Source organism: Dermochelys coriacea, chromosome 6 (genome assembly GCF_009764565.3).
Source record: "Dermochelys coriacea isolate rDerCor1 chromosome 6, rDerCor1.pri.v4, whole genome shotgun sequence".
Classification (NCBI taxonomy): Eukaryota; Metazoa; Chordata; order Testudines; family Dermochelyidae; genus Dermochelys; species Dermochelys coriacea.
The window spans coordinates 61,517,058-61,534,578 of record NC_050073.1 but is presented as its reverse complement, the minus strand read 5'-3'; the positions used below and the strand labels follow the sequence as shown (position 1 = coordinate 61,534,578).

The 17,521-nt window shown below is 38.6% G+C and overlaps 1 protein-coding gene across 12 annotated transcripts in view; it reads right to left on the bottom strand.

Moving 5' to 3' along the window:
- Positions 1-3,435: 3,435 nt before the first annotated feature.
- The window catches only part of PCNX1 (pecanex 1), a 136,438-nt gene continuing 122,352 nt past the window's right edge, over positions 3,436-17,521 (bottom strand). For 11 of the 12 annotated variants that reach the window (XM_043517852.1, XM_043517853.1, XM_043517857.1 and 8 more), the window contains 5 exons: positions 16,252-16,526; positions 14,531-14,736; positions 12,867-13,306; positions 11,354-11,494; positions 3,436-5,879 (listed from right to left, as the gene is read on the bottom strand). In XM_043517852.1, coding sequence (XP_043373787.1) covers positions 5,739-5,879; positions 11,354-11,494; positions 12,867-13,306; positions 14,531-14,736; positions 16,252-16,526 — 1,203 coding nt within the window. In that variant the 3' untranslated portion in view covers positions 3,436-5,738. Of the gene's footprint in view, positions 5,880-7,891; positions 8,023-11,353; positions 11,495-12,866; positions 13,307-14,530; positions 14,737-16,251; positions 16,527-17,521 lie in introns of all 12 variants that reach the window. The other variant, XM_043517855.1, reaches the window with a different exon arrangement.

Below are 17,521 nucleotides of genomic sequence, written 5' to 3'. Positions count from 1 at the left end.
AAACCCATTTAATGTGTGCCAGGTTGATTTTATATTATTCTAGTTTCTGTAATGTGGGTATCAAGGAAAATGTCTTACAGAAGTGTAAGTATATTACATCAACTATCGCCTTTGTCAACCAATCCTGTAATATCAAAAAAGATACTTTGAAAAAATCTATTGTATATAAACCCATGGTTTTGATTACATTAATCAAGTCCTATGTAAGCCATTCCATCATTTTGTCTGATATCAACGACAGGCTAAAGGCCAATTGCTGTAGTAATCACATTTACCTTTTTTAAATATTGTCCTCTAGAATTTCCCAGTGTTCAAAGACCTTTTGAAAAGTCAAGAGAGCTTTCCAGCTAGTTTATTTTTTTACAACTCTTGGATTCAGGTTATCTGGACCCAGATTTTAAAATGTCTGACTTTTGGCTGGGAACCACAGGCAATGGGAGCTACAGGGGCAGTGCCTGTAGGTGGAGGCAGCACATGAAGCTAGGAACTGAGGGAAGGGAGTTCCTGTCACCCTTCGGGGAGCCCCCCACAGGTAAACACCTCCCTGCACCCTAATTCCCAATCCTGAGCCCCCCCCACACCCAAACTCCTGCTGCTGGAGGGCCCCAAAGTTCCCCAGTGGCTGCCTGAGCTGCTCAGGTGGATCCCAGGCCAGTCGCACGGCCACTGCAGAGTCCGGAATCCGTGAACTCCATGACAAACATGGAACCTTTTTCATAATAAATGGGGAACTTATGATATACTGAGCTATAATTTAAAAAACAGTTCTTGTAGTCATTTGCAAGGTTGGCATCCCATGGAAAATGAAGTGAAAATGCAATCAATGAGAACACCACAAATGAAAAAAAAAATTTTATTTCTCAGTATTTCTTCACTGTCAATACTGTCCTTTTTGATACAACACATTGCAAAAAAATCTCTGCTTTTTCCATTTTAAACAACTACAATATTTACAGGCTGTTTTTAACAACACACACGCAGACACACACGCTTACAGACACACGCAAGTACATGTATCCCTATCCCTGGCAAGATATCTATATGCTGGTAGAGGCAATGTGTATTTTTCATAGTCCATTCAAAACTCAACCCACTCTCCCTATCTACGTTTTATTCCCCTCCTCTCTCAATTTTCTAATCAGCAGCTCATTGTCAGGCCTACTTAGGGTCCTTATGGAACAAGTTAACATTCAGCTATATGATGTCTATCAAAGTCATGGGATGATTGAATTTACCAGAGGTTATATATTCAAACTGTACACCAGAAATTATTAGATTGCTTGTATTCAAATGTTTGTGACTGAGTGATGTACATATACTCCTGAAGTCTTTTGGAGCAGCCATCTTAAATCATTTTTTCTTGGAAATATACATATACAACACTGGGGTGAAACAAGTCATGTACTGTAGTTCCCACCAAGGTGTTATGTAACCACTGTTTTATTAAGGCACATAAATACAACTAATTTCTTACACTGTCTAGCTTCACTGCGTGAACTACATCAGGCTATCATGTACTGAGTAATACCAGACAACAAGAAGAGTTGAAGCCTATATAATAGGTATAAAATCCCCTTAATAAAATTAGCTACATAAAACCTATGGTGGTTTAACCAGATGTCCAATACAAGTTACTTATATATTTTGATTACTTATTATAAGAAATCCAAGTAGTTTTACTCTAGTTTGTGGAGGGACAATTCATTCTCTATTAATAAAGGTCTTCAAAAGGTGTAAGTTATGTATCTACACCACTGGGTCATTTAGTCTCTTGGGTGTGGTATCAGTGAAGTGATTCACAGTTGGATATTACTCCCCAAAGCAAAACTTTTAGGGCATCTGCCACAACCTGCCAAAGGCACAAATACCACAGCATATCTATTCTGAATTTTCAATTCATTATGCACCTAGGGTCTGCCCTAAAAGATCACCATCTGACAGAAAGCAGGATGGGATAGAGGAAGGACTGGAGATGAACTGCAAAGAGCTAATATGAAAATTGAGTCAAGGTCAGAAATGTGCCAAATGCCCCACTAAACAGGATATAGGGCCATTCAACTACTTACCTTTTTAAAAAATCCTTCCTCCCCCACCCCATTGTGAAATCCTCTAGCACTTCCTGGTTTGCAAGAGAGATCCCAAAATTAATCCATCACTCTATGACATCACAGATACCATGAGTTGCATAGAAATTCAGGTATCAGTGGTGGTCAAATGCATGCTGGGATGTCATTAGCAAAACCAGGAAGTATCAAAAGATTTCACAGGTAGCTAGTGTGGGAGAGAAGGAATTCAAGAATTTTTGTTTTGCTGCTGAATGCCCCTGCAGTCTGCTTAGTACAAACATTCAGTGCGTTTCTGTACTTGAATATTCATTTTAGCTCAGCAGTAAGCCCTTAATGTATGTATCTATAGATACCACCTTCAGAGACATCTACTTACAGAAACAAAGCAGATGTGGATCATATTCCTGGAGGCTACAAAGCTAGTCTTAACTGGAATGTCAATACAGCAAAATACCAGCAACACACAATGCTGCCATAAGAGTGAAACCCTGCCACCACCTTTCTACATGGCTGAAGTTTCCATGTTGGACTCAGAAAGTTTACGAACTCTATTCTACAGCCATGACACACTATAGAAATCATAGAATATCAGGGTTGGAAGGGACTAGTCTGGTAGGACAACAATGTGAATATTCAAGGCTTCCACTGTCCCCCAAAAATTCTTATGCATCAGTATTAACTCCTAATTGATTACACCACCACAAAAAAGAAAGCATAGCAATCAATTTAAAATAAATCTTGCTGAAGCATGGGCTGACCTAACATATTCGGAGTTAGCAGAATTTGGATAGGTTTTGTCCATTTAATTGTGAAATCAAGAGCCCACTAATTAGTAGGCAATCCAATATAAAATAACTGAGGTAATTTAAGGACTTTATAACCAAGTAACCGGAATACTGGAATGTGAAAAAGCTAATTTTTAAAAGCCATATGGAAGGGTAAAATTGCAATTAGCTGATTTTCAGCGAGCAATCTGAAATCAGTTAATAGTAAATTATTAGGATTTACAAGCAGTTTTGGTGTTGGAGAAATATAACTATCTGAATGACTTCACACAGACTTACTAATAATGCTTTCAGCAGAAGCTATTAACCTGTTAACTAACCAAGTTACAATCGGTCTTCAAATGTCAACATAGTGGAATCCTTAAGATTAAAAATATAGATCCACAAGTCATATTTACTATTTAAGACATGCCTTGGTTCTTCTAAACTTTAACTTTATTATGCAAAGTGTTACTGTAGTATTTTTATATATCCTCAAAGCATATTATTAGGAATGGACTTGTTGCTGGGCGAAATTCATTATTTTTCCCAAAAGAGTAAAAACCATATTTGAAGAGGTGCTTCATCCAAGTTGTGAATTTTTAAAAATGGGGTATATGTATTTTTAAGCATCTGATTCTCTCAAGGCATCAGAACAGTAAAGAATCCTTGTATTAATACCAATATTAGGGTCTATCCCCAGAGAGGATTCTCATTTGTTAGTCTTTGTGAAACTATATTCCAACTGATAAAGGAAATGCATCTTGTAATTGTCAGCAGAGAAAGGGCATAAAAGTACAAACCTTAATTAAAAATGGCTTCAACTCTAACAGAAATTTTCTTCACTCATGACAGCAAAGCTACAAAACTGCCAATGAAGTCGGCTACTTCACTATGTTATCAGATAACTAGGAGATAAATTTAACCACACTCTCGTGCACATTTGGTAAGGTGTTTGGAACAGACAAATGATTTCCAAGGTGGTAGATTCTGAACTGTGCATTTATGCAAAGATTAAATACTGCATATGTATAAACGGTACAGTAATATGCAATTGTAAAATGCACAGTACATAAAGTGTACAAGCTTTGCATAGTATACAACATAAGCAAAGCCCTACAACAGTGCACTAGGAATAGGATTCATAACTGACCAGACACTAGGCATAGAAGAGACTACTTTTTCATAGCTAAAAGCATACAGTAACTTGAGTCAGAATATCAACAATGCTTTGCAGTAGGCATTTGCTTCCTACATTTTCCTTACCCCTTGTATATTTACTCTTACATAAGTATATAATGGACTAGATTTCAGTGCTTACAGAGAAATAATTGCAACACATCCCCTGCAATCTGCTAAAACTCTCCCCCAGTTATACTACCTAGGAAGAAGAGGTAATGATGGGGGAGAGAAGATGGCTGCTCTCAAAAGCTAGGACTGTGTGAAGTTCTCTGCAGAACTGAGCATAATTCCAGATCAGAGACAGGAAACAATCACAACATGTACATTTTTCTCATGGATTAAGAGAATCAAGTCAAAGGAGCTGCAATTTAAATCTAAACTGCAGTTTTCTCCTCACACCTCCATGGTAAATTTGAGTTACTTGTTTCCCTGAATACACACATTTTAAAAAACACAATAAAACCTAGGATATGTAACAAATGAATAATTGAACTTCACAGTTATAAATACTCAAATTACAGTTACATAGAATATATAATCATTGAAAATAAAATTCAAGTCATAGAAAAGAATGAAGACTAGAGGGAAAGGAAAGGTGAGATGGTAAAAACGATACAACAGTTTAGGGCTGTGCCTCATCCATAAGTCCTTTAAAAAAAAGCCAAACAAAAAGAGACAACCAACCAAACCCCAGTTGTTTAACTGTATTGAATCTGAAAACCTTCAAGGTCGCAGAAAATAGACATGGACCATAGACTAAGATTCACCCCTACCTCCCTCAAAAATCAAGCGCCTCTTCCAGAGAAGAGCCATCAGTATAACTGAGTTAGCTCCAGGTGTAAAGGAGCAGAGAAGTCAGGACTATCTAAGAAAGACAAAGGATGCAAATTAGTGCATTGAGACCCACTTTAAAGCTGAATATGTTGTTCAGATGATTGATGCACCATCACCAAAATAGCCTTTGATATAGTTATGGGGATATTCAGGTACATTACTAGATATTTGGTATTTTGCCATTTATTGTGAAAAGGATGCAATGCACGGATATGAAATACAGACTACTGAACCAAACAGAATCCATGGCACAGCTCTTACTGTCAACATGTATATGGAGAGGGAGGGGATTAATCCCAAAGGCAATTTAAATAATGATATTTTATTTATATATAAATAAATGTTCTGAGCAATCTCAGATATTTTAGTGCATTGCTGTAAAAAAATTAGTGCAGTTCTCTCATTAAAGATTTTAGCTCACAAGGAAGAAGATAATCTATACGTCTTTTCAGTCTCTCGCCATACATAAAACTTCTATATGGCTTTACGCTGAACCAAAGGTTTGTATGCTAGTCAGTTTCTTTAAATAAGGTGAATGGACGCCACATGCTCTGTGACAAAACATGGCAATTTTTGGCAAAGCAATTAGAAAAATGTGAGGGGCTCCTATTTTAGAACTGAAGTTTGTTGATTTAAAGCAATACACAATGCATAAAACAAAGTTTCAAAACAAAAATGATGTCTCAACAAATCTTTACCCTTCATGCAAATGTTTCCTCAGCAGCTAACAACTTAAAAAATCCAGCTCTTACACTTCTTTATTTTGGGGAAGGGCCTTCTACAAGCCCCCTGTTTTCAAGTCCTGTCCTATAACTGGATTAAAGTTTTATGCCCTGGGAGCATCCTCTCTTCTGAATCTTTGGAGGATGGGAAGTTTAATTATCAGTGTGGCTCACACTTCAGCGCCAAGTTCTAGGACTCCAGTTTCAACCACAGCAACATATTTGTCTTCAATCTGGACCAGCAGGATAGTTTTATCTATGTGGGACCTACTCCCTGGATCTCTGCTGCAAGGCACCCAGCGGTGAATCACCTGGAAAAGGCAATCATAACAATATGAAAGGTTAGTTCCACATGGATTACTGCCATTTCATGGTGTTGATTTATAATTCTGTACTATAACAGGGCAGATGCAAAAGTACTGAAAATGTCATACAATTAACCACACATTTTTCAATGCCAATATATCCATAGATATATTATTCTTGTAATACTTCCTCAAAATCTGCTATAATCTCTTTATGCCAGTAAGGAAAGCCTGGAAATACATTAAATAACTAGAGAAATGCAGTCTGGCACACAAAATCCAATCTAAGGATGACGTATTTTGAGGAAAGGGGCCTATAAAGGATGTAAGACTTTACTTTTCTGTGCTCTGCAGAATCTTAGCTTTTCTTTCTGGTTTTGCTACAACTAGAGAGCTTTCTAGTCCTCTAGATACAAAAAGATGAACAGTCTTCCTACTGCATATTACCGCACCCCTGTGTGTTTGTGTCTATAGCAGTAAAGGATGAAAACTCAAGAGGCTTACTTTCTGTCATTCATTTAAGTGGGGTGTTAAAAGAATACTTAAGTACATTTAAAAACACACTCATCAAGCTTAAATTATTACATATAAATAAAGAAAAGCTGGGGTTGGATTTCAGCAAGAGAAATCAAGTTAATCCCAACCAGATCTGTAACCACTGCAAACTCAGTGAAGAGCTGGGCGGTGGCGGAAGACAAGGAGGAACTTGGATGTAATGAGGCTCCATTTACAGTGAAAATAAAGAGCCCAAATTATTTTGGTGCACTGCAATGAACAAACTGCAATTTAATAGTTATATTCTAATGCTTTAGACCAATGAGACGTGAAATATTACACTCCTCCCCAAAAAGAGACTTTCAGAAACACTGGTTTGTTCTCTACCTCTACAAATTATTCACAAAAAGATACTACAGAAAGAAACAGGATTTCAGCAGCATTGTTATTTGCTGTCTGTGTAGGAGCTTTGATTTCTGCATTTCTTCAACAAAGAAAATCTGTGCTATTTTGGTATACGTTTAACAAACTTTCACAAAGCAGGGTACTGTATTGTATTTAATAGAAAAGCAGAAGTTCACTTAGGTAAGAAGCAGGATGCACATAATGTTGAGAAATTTGAGACTAGTTCAGTTCAGTCACCTTTAAAAGCATAATTTAAAAAAAAGCAGTATAATTGTAGGGGCCAACAAAAACCCCTCACTGATCACAGGAGAATTAATACATACTTTCTGAAAGCCAGTGTACAGAACATCTCAAAGAAAACCCAAGTAATTTCTACAGCTTTTTGGAAACACAGCTTACAAACCAGGTACAGAAGACACACACACACACACACACACACACACCTTAGAACAGAGGTCCCGAACCCTTGAGGGAGCTCTGGTCCTACCCATCTCATGTCCCATCATGCAGTTTTCAAAAACAGATTCTGTCCATTCTCTCTTCTCCCACCTTCTCCCCTTTCTTTTTGTTCGTTTTTGCTCTGGTTCACTGCTTCTCTCTCTAGTTACTCCCTCTGAAAGCTATTCTCTTTCCCCTGGTTACTCAACAGAAAGCTATGTGCTACTTGGTGTGGGGGTGTGTTTATTAGTTGTTCAGTGGTCCAAGACACATGCTCCTGCAGTTGAGCTGGGTGTTTTGAGAGCAGATAGTGCCTTTGGCTAGTAATCTTCTTCTTGTGTCCCAGTGTGCACGAGCATCTCCTTTGCTCAGTTGCATTAAAAGACTGCAAAAGGAGCAGGAAGGGAAGAGAGTTTCAAGTGAGCTTTACCAACAGCAGCAAGTTTGTTATAGGGAGTTGAAGTAGATCCAGTGTCATGAAGCTTTTACCACACAACTCCTTCTATGCATACTCCTGGAGGGAGTGCCCTCCCTCTTCCCCAAGGTTAAAAGACACCATCCTAGAGAAAAACCGCTAGCACTATGTTCCAGAAAGGAAGTAATGCTCCAGAATTACTAAACAGAACTAGTCACACAAATATTAATAGAAATAAACATTTAGATCAGCAGCTTATTCTAACCTTCAAACTCTCTCTTTTTAACCTTCCTCTCTTTCCTTATCATCATCAAACAGTGTAGATGCTGGCATCCTGTGACAAGCAAGGCCAGTTAACGAATTCCTTGGAAACAATTCCCAAGTGACGCTGGCCAACTGCCAAGGAGTATTCAGAATGATATGCAAAACTAGAAGGCACAGTATTAACAACCTAGACCCTTAGTTTGCTTATTATGTCTTATAAACAATACCACTAACAGCTGCTGTATTAAGTCAAGTTTACAACTTGATTTAATGCACATGAACCATAAGAGTGAATTGCCAATGGCAATACAAATTCAGTCATGGACAAGGGGAATTTATTTCCATGTTCTTCATTTACACACTTAAAAATCCAGTTAGACTCTAGCTGTTCATGGAAGCCCACACTTCTAAGCATAAGACACTAATAGTGGTTAGAACAGAGCACTAGGTGTCAAGATATTCAAGTTAGTTTCCCTGCTGCCACTGTCTGGCCTTGAACAAGTTGTAACTACTCTGCACTTCTCTTCCTTCTCTCTCTTCCCCAATAGGTACAATAGGCATAATTTTTACCATCTTCGTAAAACACTTTGAGAGCCTTTGTTGAAAGGAAAAAGGAAAAAGTATATTGCATTTTTGGCTGCTAATTCAAAGACTTTTTCCTTCGGGACAAAATTTCCCATATGACAATCCCTACAAGAAAGTTTAGGATGTTTTAAAAAGTCTCCTTAGGCTTCTCAGGGGTGATTGAAAAGAACTGGGGTGGGGTGGATCAAAGATTTAAAAAAAAAAAATCTCAATACCCAGCCTCCCTGGAATAGCTTCCTGGATGCTTGGGTGGAGTGGAGTGTTATTTGCAGGCTGCAACTACAGCCAGTTTATTTTCTAATGCATACCACTGAATGCCTTTGTGGGAAGTCTGAACTGCTAAGCATTAGGAAGTCCTTGTTCCCAATGCCAGACAATACATGCACACGTCATTTTAGAGTAGTGTGTCTTCCCTAGGCAGTTCTTATGCCTTTTATATTTAAGGGCATTCTGACTTATTTGCTTGTATCATTCAGCTCTGAATATTATACTAATTTTGAAGAACACCTCTCTTGGGGCCGAGCACTGATCCAGGAGTGACTAACTGTGTATAAGTAAAATGATGAGATTTCTGAAAGGTAGAGTTGCAGTTTTCTAGAAAGGAAACTATTTCAGTACTTACTAATCCTCTCCACTAGATGCAGTGAAAGCTGAAGTTGCAGCTGTAACAGCGGAGGAGGAGAAGAGGGATTACAATTAATAGGCCACTGGAAAACTGAGTTAGACTAGATCTTTGTTTTCAGTTGAATCTCAGAACTTCCTTTTTATATACAGAAATAAACCAGAGCCCTAATTGTGTTATCTCACTACATAATTGACTCAACCCTATCTGCATTATAGTGATTTGATTTAAAAGCCAAAATACCATTAACTAAGCAATTCCTGCAATATTAAGGCTGGCTGGTAAATTCATCTTTTGCATACTCTCAGGAGTTCTCAGGTGAATAGTACAGTAATTTAAACGCAATGCACATAAAGAGTTTTGTTTAGGTTTGTTTGTTTGTCTTTTGCATAGGGCTGTTGATTAATCGCAGTTAACTCACGCGATTAACAAAAAAATTAATTGTGATGAAAAAAATTAATCACAGTTTTAATTCTACTATTAAAAAGGAGAATACCAACTGAAATTTATTAAATATTTTGGATGTTTTTCTACATTTTCGTATATATTCTATTGTGTTATAATTGAAATCAAAGTGCATATTATTTTTACTACAAATATTTGCACAGTAAAAATGATAAATAAAAAATAATATTTTTCAATTCACCTCATACAAGTATTGTCAGGCAATCTTTGTTGTGAAAGTGCAATTTACAAATGTAGATTTTTTTCCTTACATAACTGCACTCAAAAACAAAACAATGTAAAACTTCAGAGCCTACAAAGTCCACCCATCCTACTTCTTGTTCAGCTAATCGCTAAGACAAACAAGTTTATTTACATTTACAGGAGATAATGCTGCTGCTTCTTGTTCACAACTTCACACAGAAGTGAGAACAGGCATTTGCATGGCACTTTCTAAGCTGGCATTGCAAGGTATTTACGTGCCGATGCGGTAAACTTCGTAGGCACCTTTCATTAGCTTCACCACCTTCCAGAGGACAGCTTACTCTGGCACTAGTTTAAAAAAACGTGTTTAATTAATTTGTGACTGACTCCTTGGGGGAGAATTGTATGTCCCCTGCTCTCTTTTACCCCACATTCGCCATATATTTCACATTATAGCAGTCTGGATGGATGACCCACATGCTGTTCATCATTTTAAGAGCACTTTCACAGCAGATTTCACAGAATGCAAAGAAGGTTACCAATGTGAGATTTCTAAAGATAGTTACAGCACTCGACCCAAGGTTTAAGAATCTGAAGTGCCTTCCAAAACCTGAGAGGGACGAGGTGTGGAGCATGCTTTCAGAAGTCTTAAAAGAGCAACACTCCGATGTGGAAACTACAGAACCCGAACCACCAAAAAAGAAAATCAACCTTCTGCTGGTGGCATCTGACTCAGATAATGAAAATGAACATGCGTCGGTCCACACTGCTTTGGATTGTTATCAAGCAGAACCAGTCATCAGCATGGATGCATGTCTGCTGGAATGGTGGTTGATGCATGAAGGGACATACGACTCTTTAGCACATCTGGCACATGAATATCTTGCAATGCCGGCTACAACAGTACAATGAGAACACTGGTTCTCACTTTCAGGTGACATTGTAAATAAGAAGCCGGCAGCATTATCTCCTGCAAATGTAAACAAACTTATTTGTCGGAACAAGAAATAGGACTGAGTGGACTTGCAAGCTCTAAAAATGTTACATTGTTTGTTTTATTTTTGAATGCAGTTTTTTTGTACAGAATTCTAAATTTGTAAGTTCAACTTTATGAGAAAGAGATTACACTACATTACTTACATTAGGTGAATTGAAAAATAGTATTTCTTTTGTTTTTACAGCACAAATATTGGTCATAAAATAAATATAAACTGAGCACTGTACACTTTGTATTCTGTGTTGTAACTGAAATCAATATATTTGAAAACGTAGAAAACATCCAAAAATATTTAAATAAATGGTATTCTATTATTAACAGTGTGATTAATCGTGCAATTAATTTTTTTAATCACTTAAACAGCCCTACTTTTGCACTAAAGACTCCATCTTTCACCTTTTGGATTGGTTTCAGAAATTTCATGCAGTTCAAGTGAGGACCTAGGCTTCTTCTTGCATACAGGTAATAACTCAAAAGAACATCTGCTCCATCAGCATATGATCAAATATGCCTTTTGAATGGTGGCTGCACAGTGTTTCAGACTGACCTTTAGCAAAGTTGACTCCCCCTCACCCCCCCATTCACAAAATCAGCTTCCAAGTGAAACTTACATGGCCTTCCATGCCTTCCTGAGGACTCCAGTCTTTCCAGCTATTTCTTCCAGCTTTTAGCCGTATCACCTCATCTGGCCACTGCAACTCCTTCCTTTTAGACATGTTGATCCCTTCCAGTACTTGGCTGGGATCCATTATCTAAAATGAAAAGTAGAAATTGATTTTAGACTATTATGGACCCACCAATTAATGGTTAATAGTGAAACTGTAACTGTTCCCTTAGATGCTACTCCTAAAAATGTTGCTCTTTAAAGGACTGATCTTGTACCCACTAGAGTCAATGGCAAAACTTCAGTGGATTTCAGTAGTGCAGATTCAAGCCCTAAATTAGCTAAGAGCTGCACTTCAAAAAACTTGAGTGGCACAGGCCTCCAGATTTGGGAATGTAGAGCACAAAGCTCAGAGGATTTATCATTAGGCAAACGAACTAAGTTCCATTTAGGATGCTCAGCAGAGACCAGCCAGTGTTTTGAAATTAACAGAAATTAATTTCTGCTCCTGGAAGAGGTCAGCAGGAAAGCATTGTGGAAAACCTCCCTCAACTTGTGAACAAGCAGGAGTTGCTTAGATACCCACCATCACACTAAGAGTTTACAGAAGGAACACGGAAGAAATATTATTGGGAAAAAACAGTTTTAAAAGAAGGGCACTGAATGTTAGCAGATCTTAGCTGTATTTTACTTAGCCCACCCCTGCCAGCATACAAAAGCTACAAAACTGAGGCCTGTCAAATTTATTCATAATTGTCCGTGGTTACTGAATGTCTACGACCAAGACAAGCTGCAGTATGGCATTAAGTTGTGTCACCACATGAAGCAAGCTGGATGCGACCTTTGTGGTATTGGTGACTATTTCTACATTTATTCCAGCAACACTCTATTGTAAACATATACAAGAGTTTATTGAAAGCCACATGAGCCAGAGCTTGTGTTTAGCTTCCAGATTTCAACAAAACTACCTGGGTTTCCCCAGACAACTTAAATCAATGGTGAACTGGCACATGCGCAAAGACTTTGTATGTGGCAATAACAAAGAACTGAACAATGAAAAGGAAACTGACAATATTTTTAGTGACTTCTATAGAAAATTTTCTTAGTTTGCAAATCAAAAAAATACAAACTGCCAGCACTGCTGAGGAAGCTGTTCTGGCTTTCATGTTACAACCAGTAAATAAAGATACCGCAAGCAAAACTAATTATAATTTTGTTGTTAATGTATGAAGCAGAACAGAATCTAGCTCTCTCACAGCTCTGTGCTAAAATAAAACATGTCTGTAATGTGAGTAGATATTGCTCAGTATTCCAGTAGGCCACCTGTTCAGCAAAATAAAGATGAACCTTTCTAGTCATAACTGCACTTCTGTTCTGCACTGAGAATCTCAAGGATATGTGTGTGGATAGAAGACGGGGTAGTGTTATTTAGTTACTACAAGGTGTAAAATAATAAAAATGAGAGGAAAAAATAAGGGCTAAAAATGTGTAGATTAAACATGTTCTTCTGGCTGATTCACCTGGATTCTGTAAATAACTTCATCCCTTTTGGCTTGCATATGGTTTGCAGGGCTTGCATTACCACCTGACTGTGCATCGGTTACGTTATTCCCTCCTTCTGTTCCTAGAAAGCCCACAAGAGCATGTTGTTTACAGGCTGGGATGCTTTGGCTGGAGCTGCTGGAAGAGGGTAGGCCATGCTGCATGATGACAACGCCAGTCTGGCTAGTGGGTTCCATTTGGTTCACCATGGATAGGCGAGACTGGATGGAGGATGGGAGGTTACGAAGGGATATCTGACTGGTGGAAGAGCGTCGGCAAGGCACAAAGCCTGTAGTGGACGTGCGAAGTGATGAATGACGACTGCTGTAGCAATAAGATGAATGGCTGGCTACTGAGGCACGAGCAGGGGAATGTCTGACAAGGCTTGACTGCACAGAATGGGAGCTGTGACTGGTGCCTAACAAAAAAACAAAAACGGAATCAGGAGAGTTGATAGTTTTAATACATGCCTCCCACACATTTTAGACTTTACACACTTACAAAAGTGTTTTGGCACCTTGATACAAAATTGATGGGCATATCAGAAATGCCTGGAATACTTCAGAGACAAGATGCACTGGTCCTGTCAACAATGAAATATTTGAATATGTTCAATTAATCTTAAGAGGTTTAAGAAACTGATATTACATTGCTAGGAGCATAGATGCAAAAGTGTACGTGTCCTTGATAAGTATGAGCCCAGCTCTTATTGCATTAATGAAGTATTTCTTTAATGCTGAAGAGTTTAGTTTCTCATTCTATGTTGTCTAATTCTGCCAGTAACATTTGCAGTGTTTCAGAACACCAAATATTCTCAGTCAAACATGTGGCTTGACTGGACTCCTAAGCGTGCATCAAAAAGTTTAGTTACTATTGCTGCTATTTTAACTAGTTCTGAAATATTTAATTAGATTTGAAGTTGGCAAAGAAAAACCATGAAAATTTTAGCTCTTAGTGTTATTTAATGCATATTAATTAATGCTCCTCTCTGATGCCAGACAGTTGTAGATACCCCATCACAATTATGGACCTTACAATCCTCTACGGTATAATAAGATTCAGAAGCTGGCAATGTACTAATCTATAAAATAGTTCTGTTTTTCTTGAAAGGCAAATGAAAGCAACTATACCTCAGGAAACACATATGCTCAATTACCTCCAGTTCCTCACTAGATCACTAATGGCGCTCCATAGGTACTGTTTAACTGAAACCCTGCAGCAACAGACAATTTACTCCACTGTAGCAGTAAGGTTGTAGTAGCATAAAAGATACATAGTAACATTTATAAAACACTTGCTATGAGTTTGGTATTTGTGAACACAAGGGAATAGAAGAACTGGTGCAGGTTAGCCATCCTGTAGAGAGGTGCTAAGAAAGATTATCCCACTCAACTTTGGTCAGCATATCAATCCTGATCTGCAATCCTCAAACATTCCAGTAGCAGTTCAGAGACCTGCCACTGTGCTAAACTGCATTGAGATTTTGCGAAACGAATCCATTTCCATTGGGAATTAAGATTACAGAATCAAAATTAATTTTGTGCTTGTAGCCCAGCCCTGATCTACAGTGGTGAAAGGCTAGCTGGTATTTATGTACGGTTCCAGTATTTTATATAATATACACACTTTAGATTAGTTTTACCTAGTGTTGAGGGGTGAGATGTGACAGGAGGGTGGAGTCCCACGCCAGGGCCCTGCCCTGTAATTAAATTCCCTCCTGCTTGTGACATGCTGCTTTGCGACTCATTGGCAGCTGCATTGTTACTTGTGCAGGAAGCCCCACCTCCAGCATCTGAATCTTCAATGTTTCCACCACTGTTGCAGCCAGCACCACAACCTTTCCTTAATCTGAGAACAGAATGAGAATCAATTGTATTAGCGAACAGAAAAAAGTGACCAGACATCAGTTTCAACTATATTGCTTTTTCTTCTGTACTACGCTTTCCCCAACTTGTAGGCTGCTGTCTGAGACAGCACAAAAAATATTTTCCTGACAAACATTTAAGTGATACTTACTTTTATTTATGTCGTACCAACTGTTTACAAATGTGACTTGGAGAATTCAGTGGTAATACTTTTAATAACAAATACAAGAATTTATTGCTCTTCTATGTTGTGGTCATATTAGCATCAGCGTTTATGCTGTTCTGTCTATAATGTCTGTCATTTATCTCTAATTTCAGGCTTTCCCTCATACTTTTTCTCTCTTTATATTTAAAATGAGCAGGAAAGAACTGTTAGCTCTTTTCATCTGTTTCTTTTCTTAATCGCTTTAGCAATGGATTTCAGTTATGACATACTTTAGTAACTATGATGTGCTAGGGTTATATACTTGAGATTTTTATACTGACCAAGCCAGCACTTATACATTTAGTTGGGTTAATCAATTTGTTAGCTAGAGCCTGTAAGCTTTTATTTTTACGATGTTGTTTGGAGGGCTACGCTTCATTTAGCGTCACTAAAGAAAGCACATTTACTCATCCTCCAGTCCCGAGTACTACTCTTGTTCTTCTGTTCTCAGATACATTGCCAAATCCTTTCCCAGTCTCTTTGCTTCTTGATCTAGGATTTTGAAGTATAATTAGCTTAGGTCTAATGATTTGTTATGGTACTGTGACAGGTTTTTCTAGCAATATGCTGGAGAAGTGGTTTGGGGTGGAGAAGAGATGCGTCACAGCTTGCAGTAAATACACCACACAATTTTGAGGAAGCAACCAATTTGTACTTATATACTGTAGGTGTGCAGCATGGTTATACCTACATTTAGTCAAATACTTGTGTAGTACTGACTAATATTTAGAATGGTATGTTGCTTACATAGTCAAAGTGCTGTACAAAGTCATCAATCTTAAAGTATTAATGCCTTGCATAGTTTTGCTCATAAGAGAGTCCCAATTACTTCAGTGGAACTACTCACATATTTAAGCATTTTAAAGTCCCAGACCTGCATGAATCTTCCCCACACTTTTGTGAGATAGATAATTATACTCCTCTTATGGACAGAATAAACTGAGGCATTGAAAAGTGACACACAAACCCCACAGCAGGTCACTGGCACTGCTGAGATTCCATCTCAACACATAACATTTCCATCTAGAATTTTTTTTATGAGTTGTTAAAACCGGACACAATATTCTAATTGAAAAAATTCTTGGGATGTTGTCCACGCGTCCTGCTGAACAACACTCTTGCCATAGCAGGGCCATATGTTGCAATTGTGATTGAAGGGAAAAATACTGAGAGGCAGCCACACTTCTGTGAATTCCATAAATTATGCTCTGCTAAGATGCACAAACATCTTAGCATTGACAGTGATGTTACTGAATAGCTGAATGCTCTTAAGAACTCATTCCCACAGCTCACCTGTGCCACGTGGATACTATGAAGTTTCTGATATTTCCCAAACTGATAGCGCCCCCAAGAAACTCCTTGAGCTGATCATGGCTATCTGAATAGGAAGTAGTCAAAGGTGAGACATAGATTGGGTATCCAATGGGCTGGTCACAGGAAGAATTGATCATATTCCTCAAAGCCTGCTTTGCATTTTGGATGCTCCCTCTTTCTGGGTTACGGTTACGCAGGAAGACAAGTTCCTGCTGCTGCCCTGCCCAGAGGCCACGCACACACTCCTTATTTACCTGCAAAAGAACAGCAAAAAACAAGAAAAAAAAAGGACATCAGAAAACGAGTCAAGGAGAGGAAGAAAGAAAAAAAAGCTACTAACCTTCCATAACTGTTGTTCTTTGAGATGTGTTGCTCACGTCCATTCCAATATACGTGCATGCTTGCCCCGAGCATGGCTGCCAGAAAGCTTTTCCCTCTGTGGTATCCATCAGTTCGGGTCTGGGGCCCTCTGGAGTTATGCTCTCATAGCGCTGGTATAAAGGATGCTGCCAACCCACTGACCCCTCAGTTCCTTCTTGCCAGCTAACTCCGATAGTGAGGTAGGAGTGGGAGGTTTTGGAATGGACATAAGCAACACATCTCAGAGAACAGCAGCTGTGGAAGGTTAGTAACTGTTTTTTCTTCGAGTGCTTGCTCATGTCCATTCTAATATAGGTTACTCCCAAGCAGATATAAGGGGTGGGGTTTGGAGCTCATTGACAAGCAGATTGTAGCACTGCTCTCCCAAACCTAGCATCGTCTTTAGCCTGCTGAATCATGGCATAGTGAGACACGAAAGTGTGGACTGAAGACCACATTGCTGCTCTACAGATATCCTAGATAGGGACCTGTGCCACAAATGCAACTGAAGATGTTTGTGCCCTTGTGGAGTGTGCCGTTAGGGACAGAGCAGGGACTTTCATCAGATCATAGCATTTGTGGCTACAGGATATGATCCACAATGAAATTTTCTGGGCTGAGACTGAAAGACCCTTCATCCCGTCTGTAACGGCCACAAAAAATTGAGTCATTTTTCAAAATGGATTTAGTTCTTTCTGTGTAGAAGGCCAGCGTGCGTCTGACATCTAGTTAGTGAAGCCTCTGCTACTGGTTTGTTGACATGCAGTTTCAGATAGAAGACCAGAAAGAATGTGTCTTGATTACTATGGAATTATGAAACCATTTCTGGGATAAAAGCTGGGTGAGGCCATAACTCGACCTTGTCCTTGAAGAATACTGTGTATGGAGG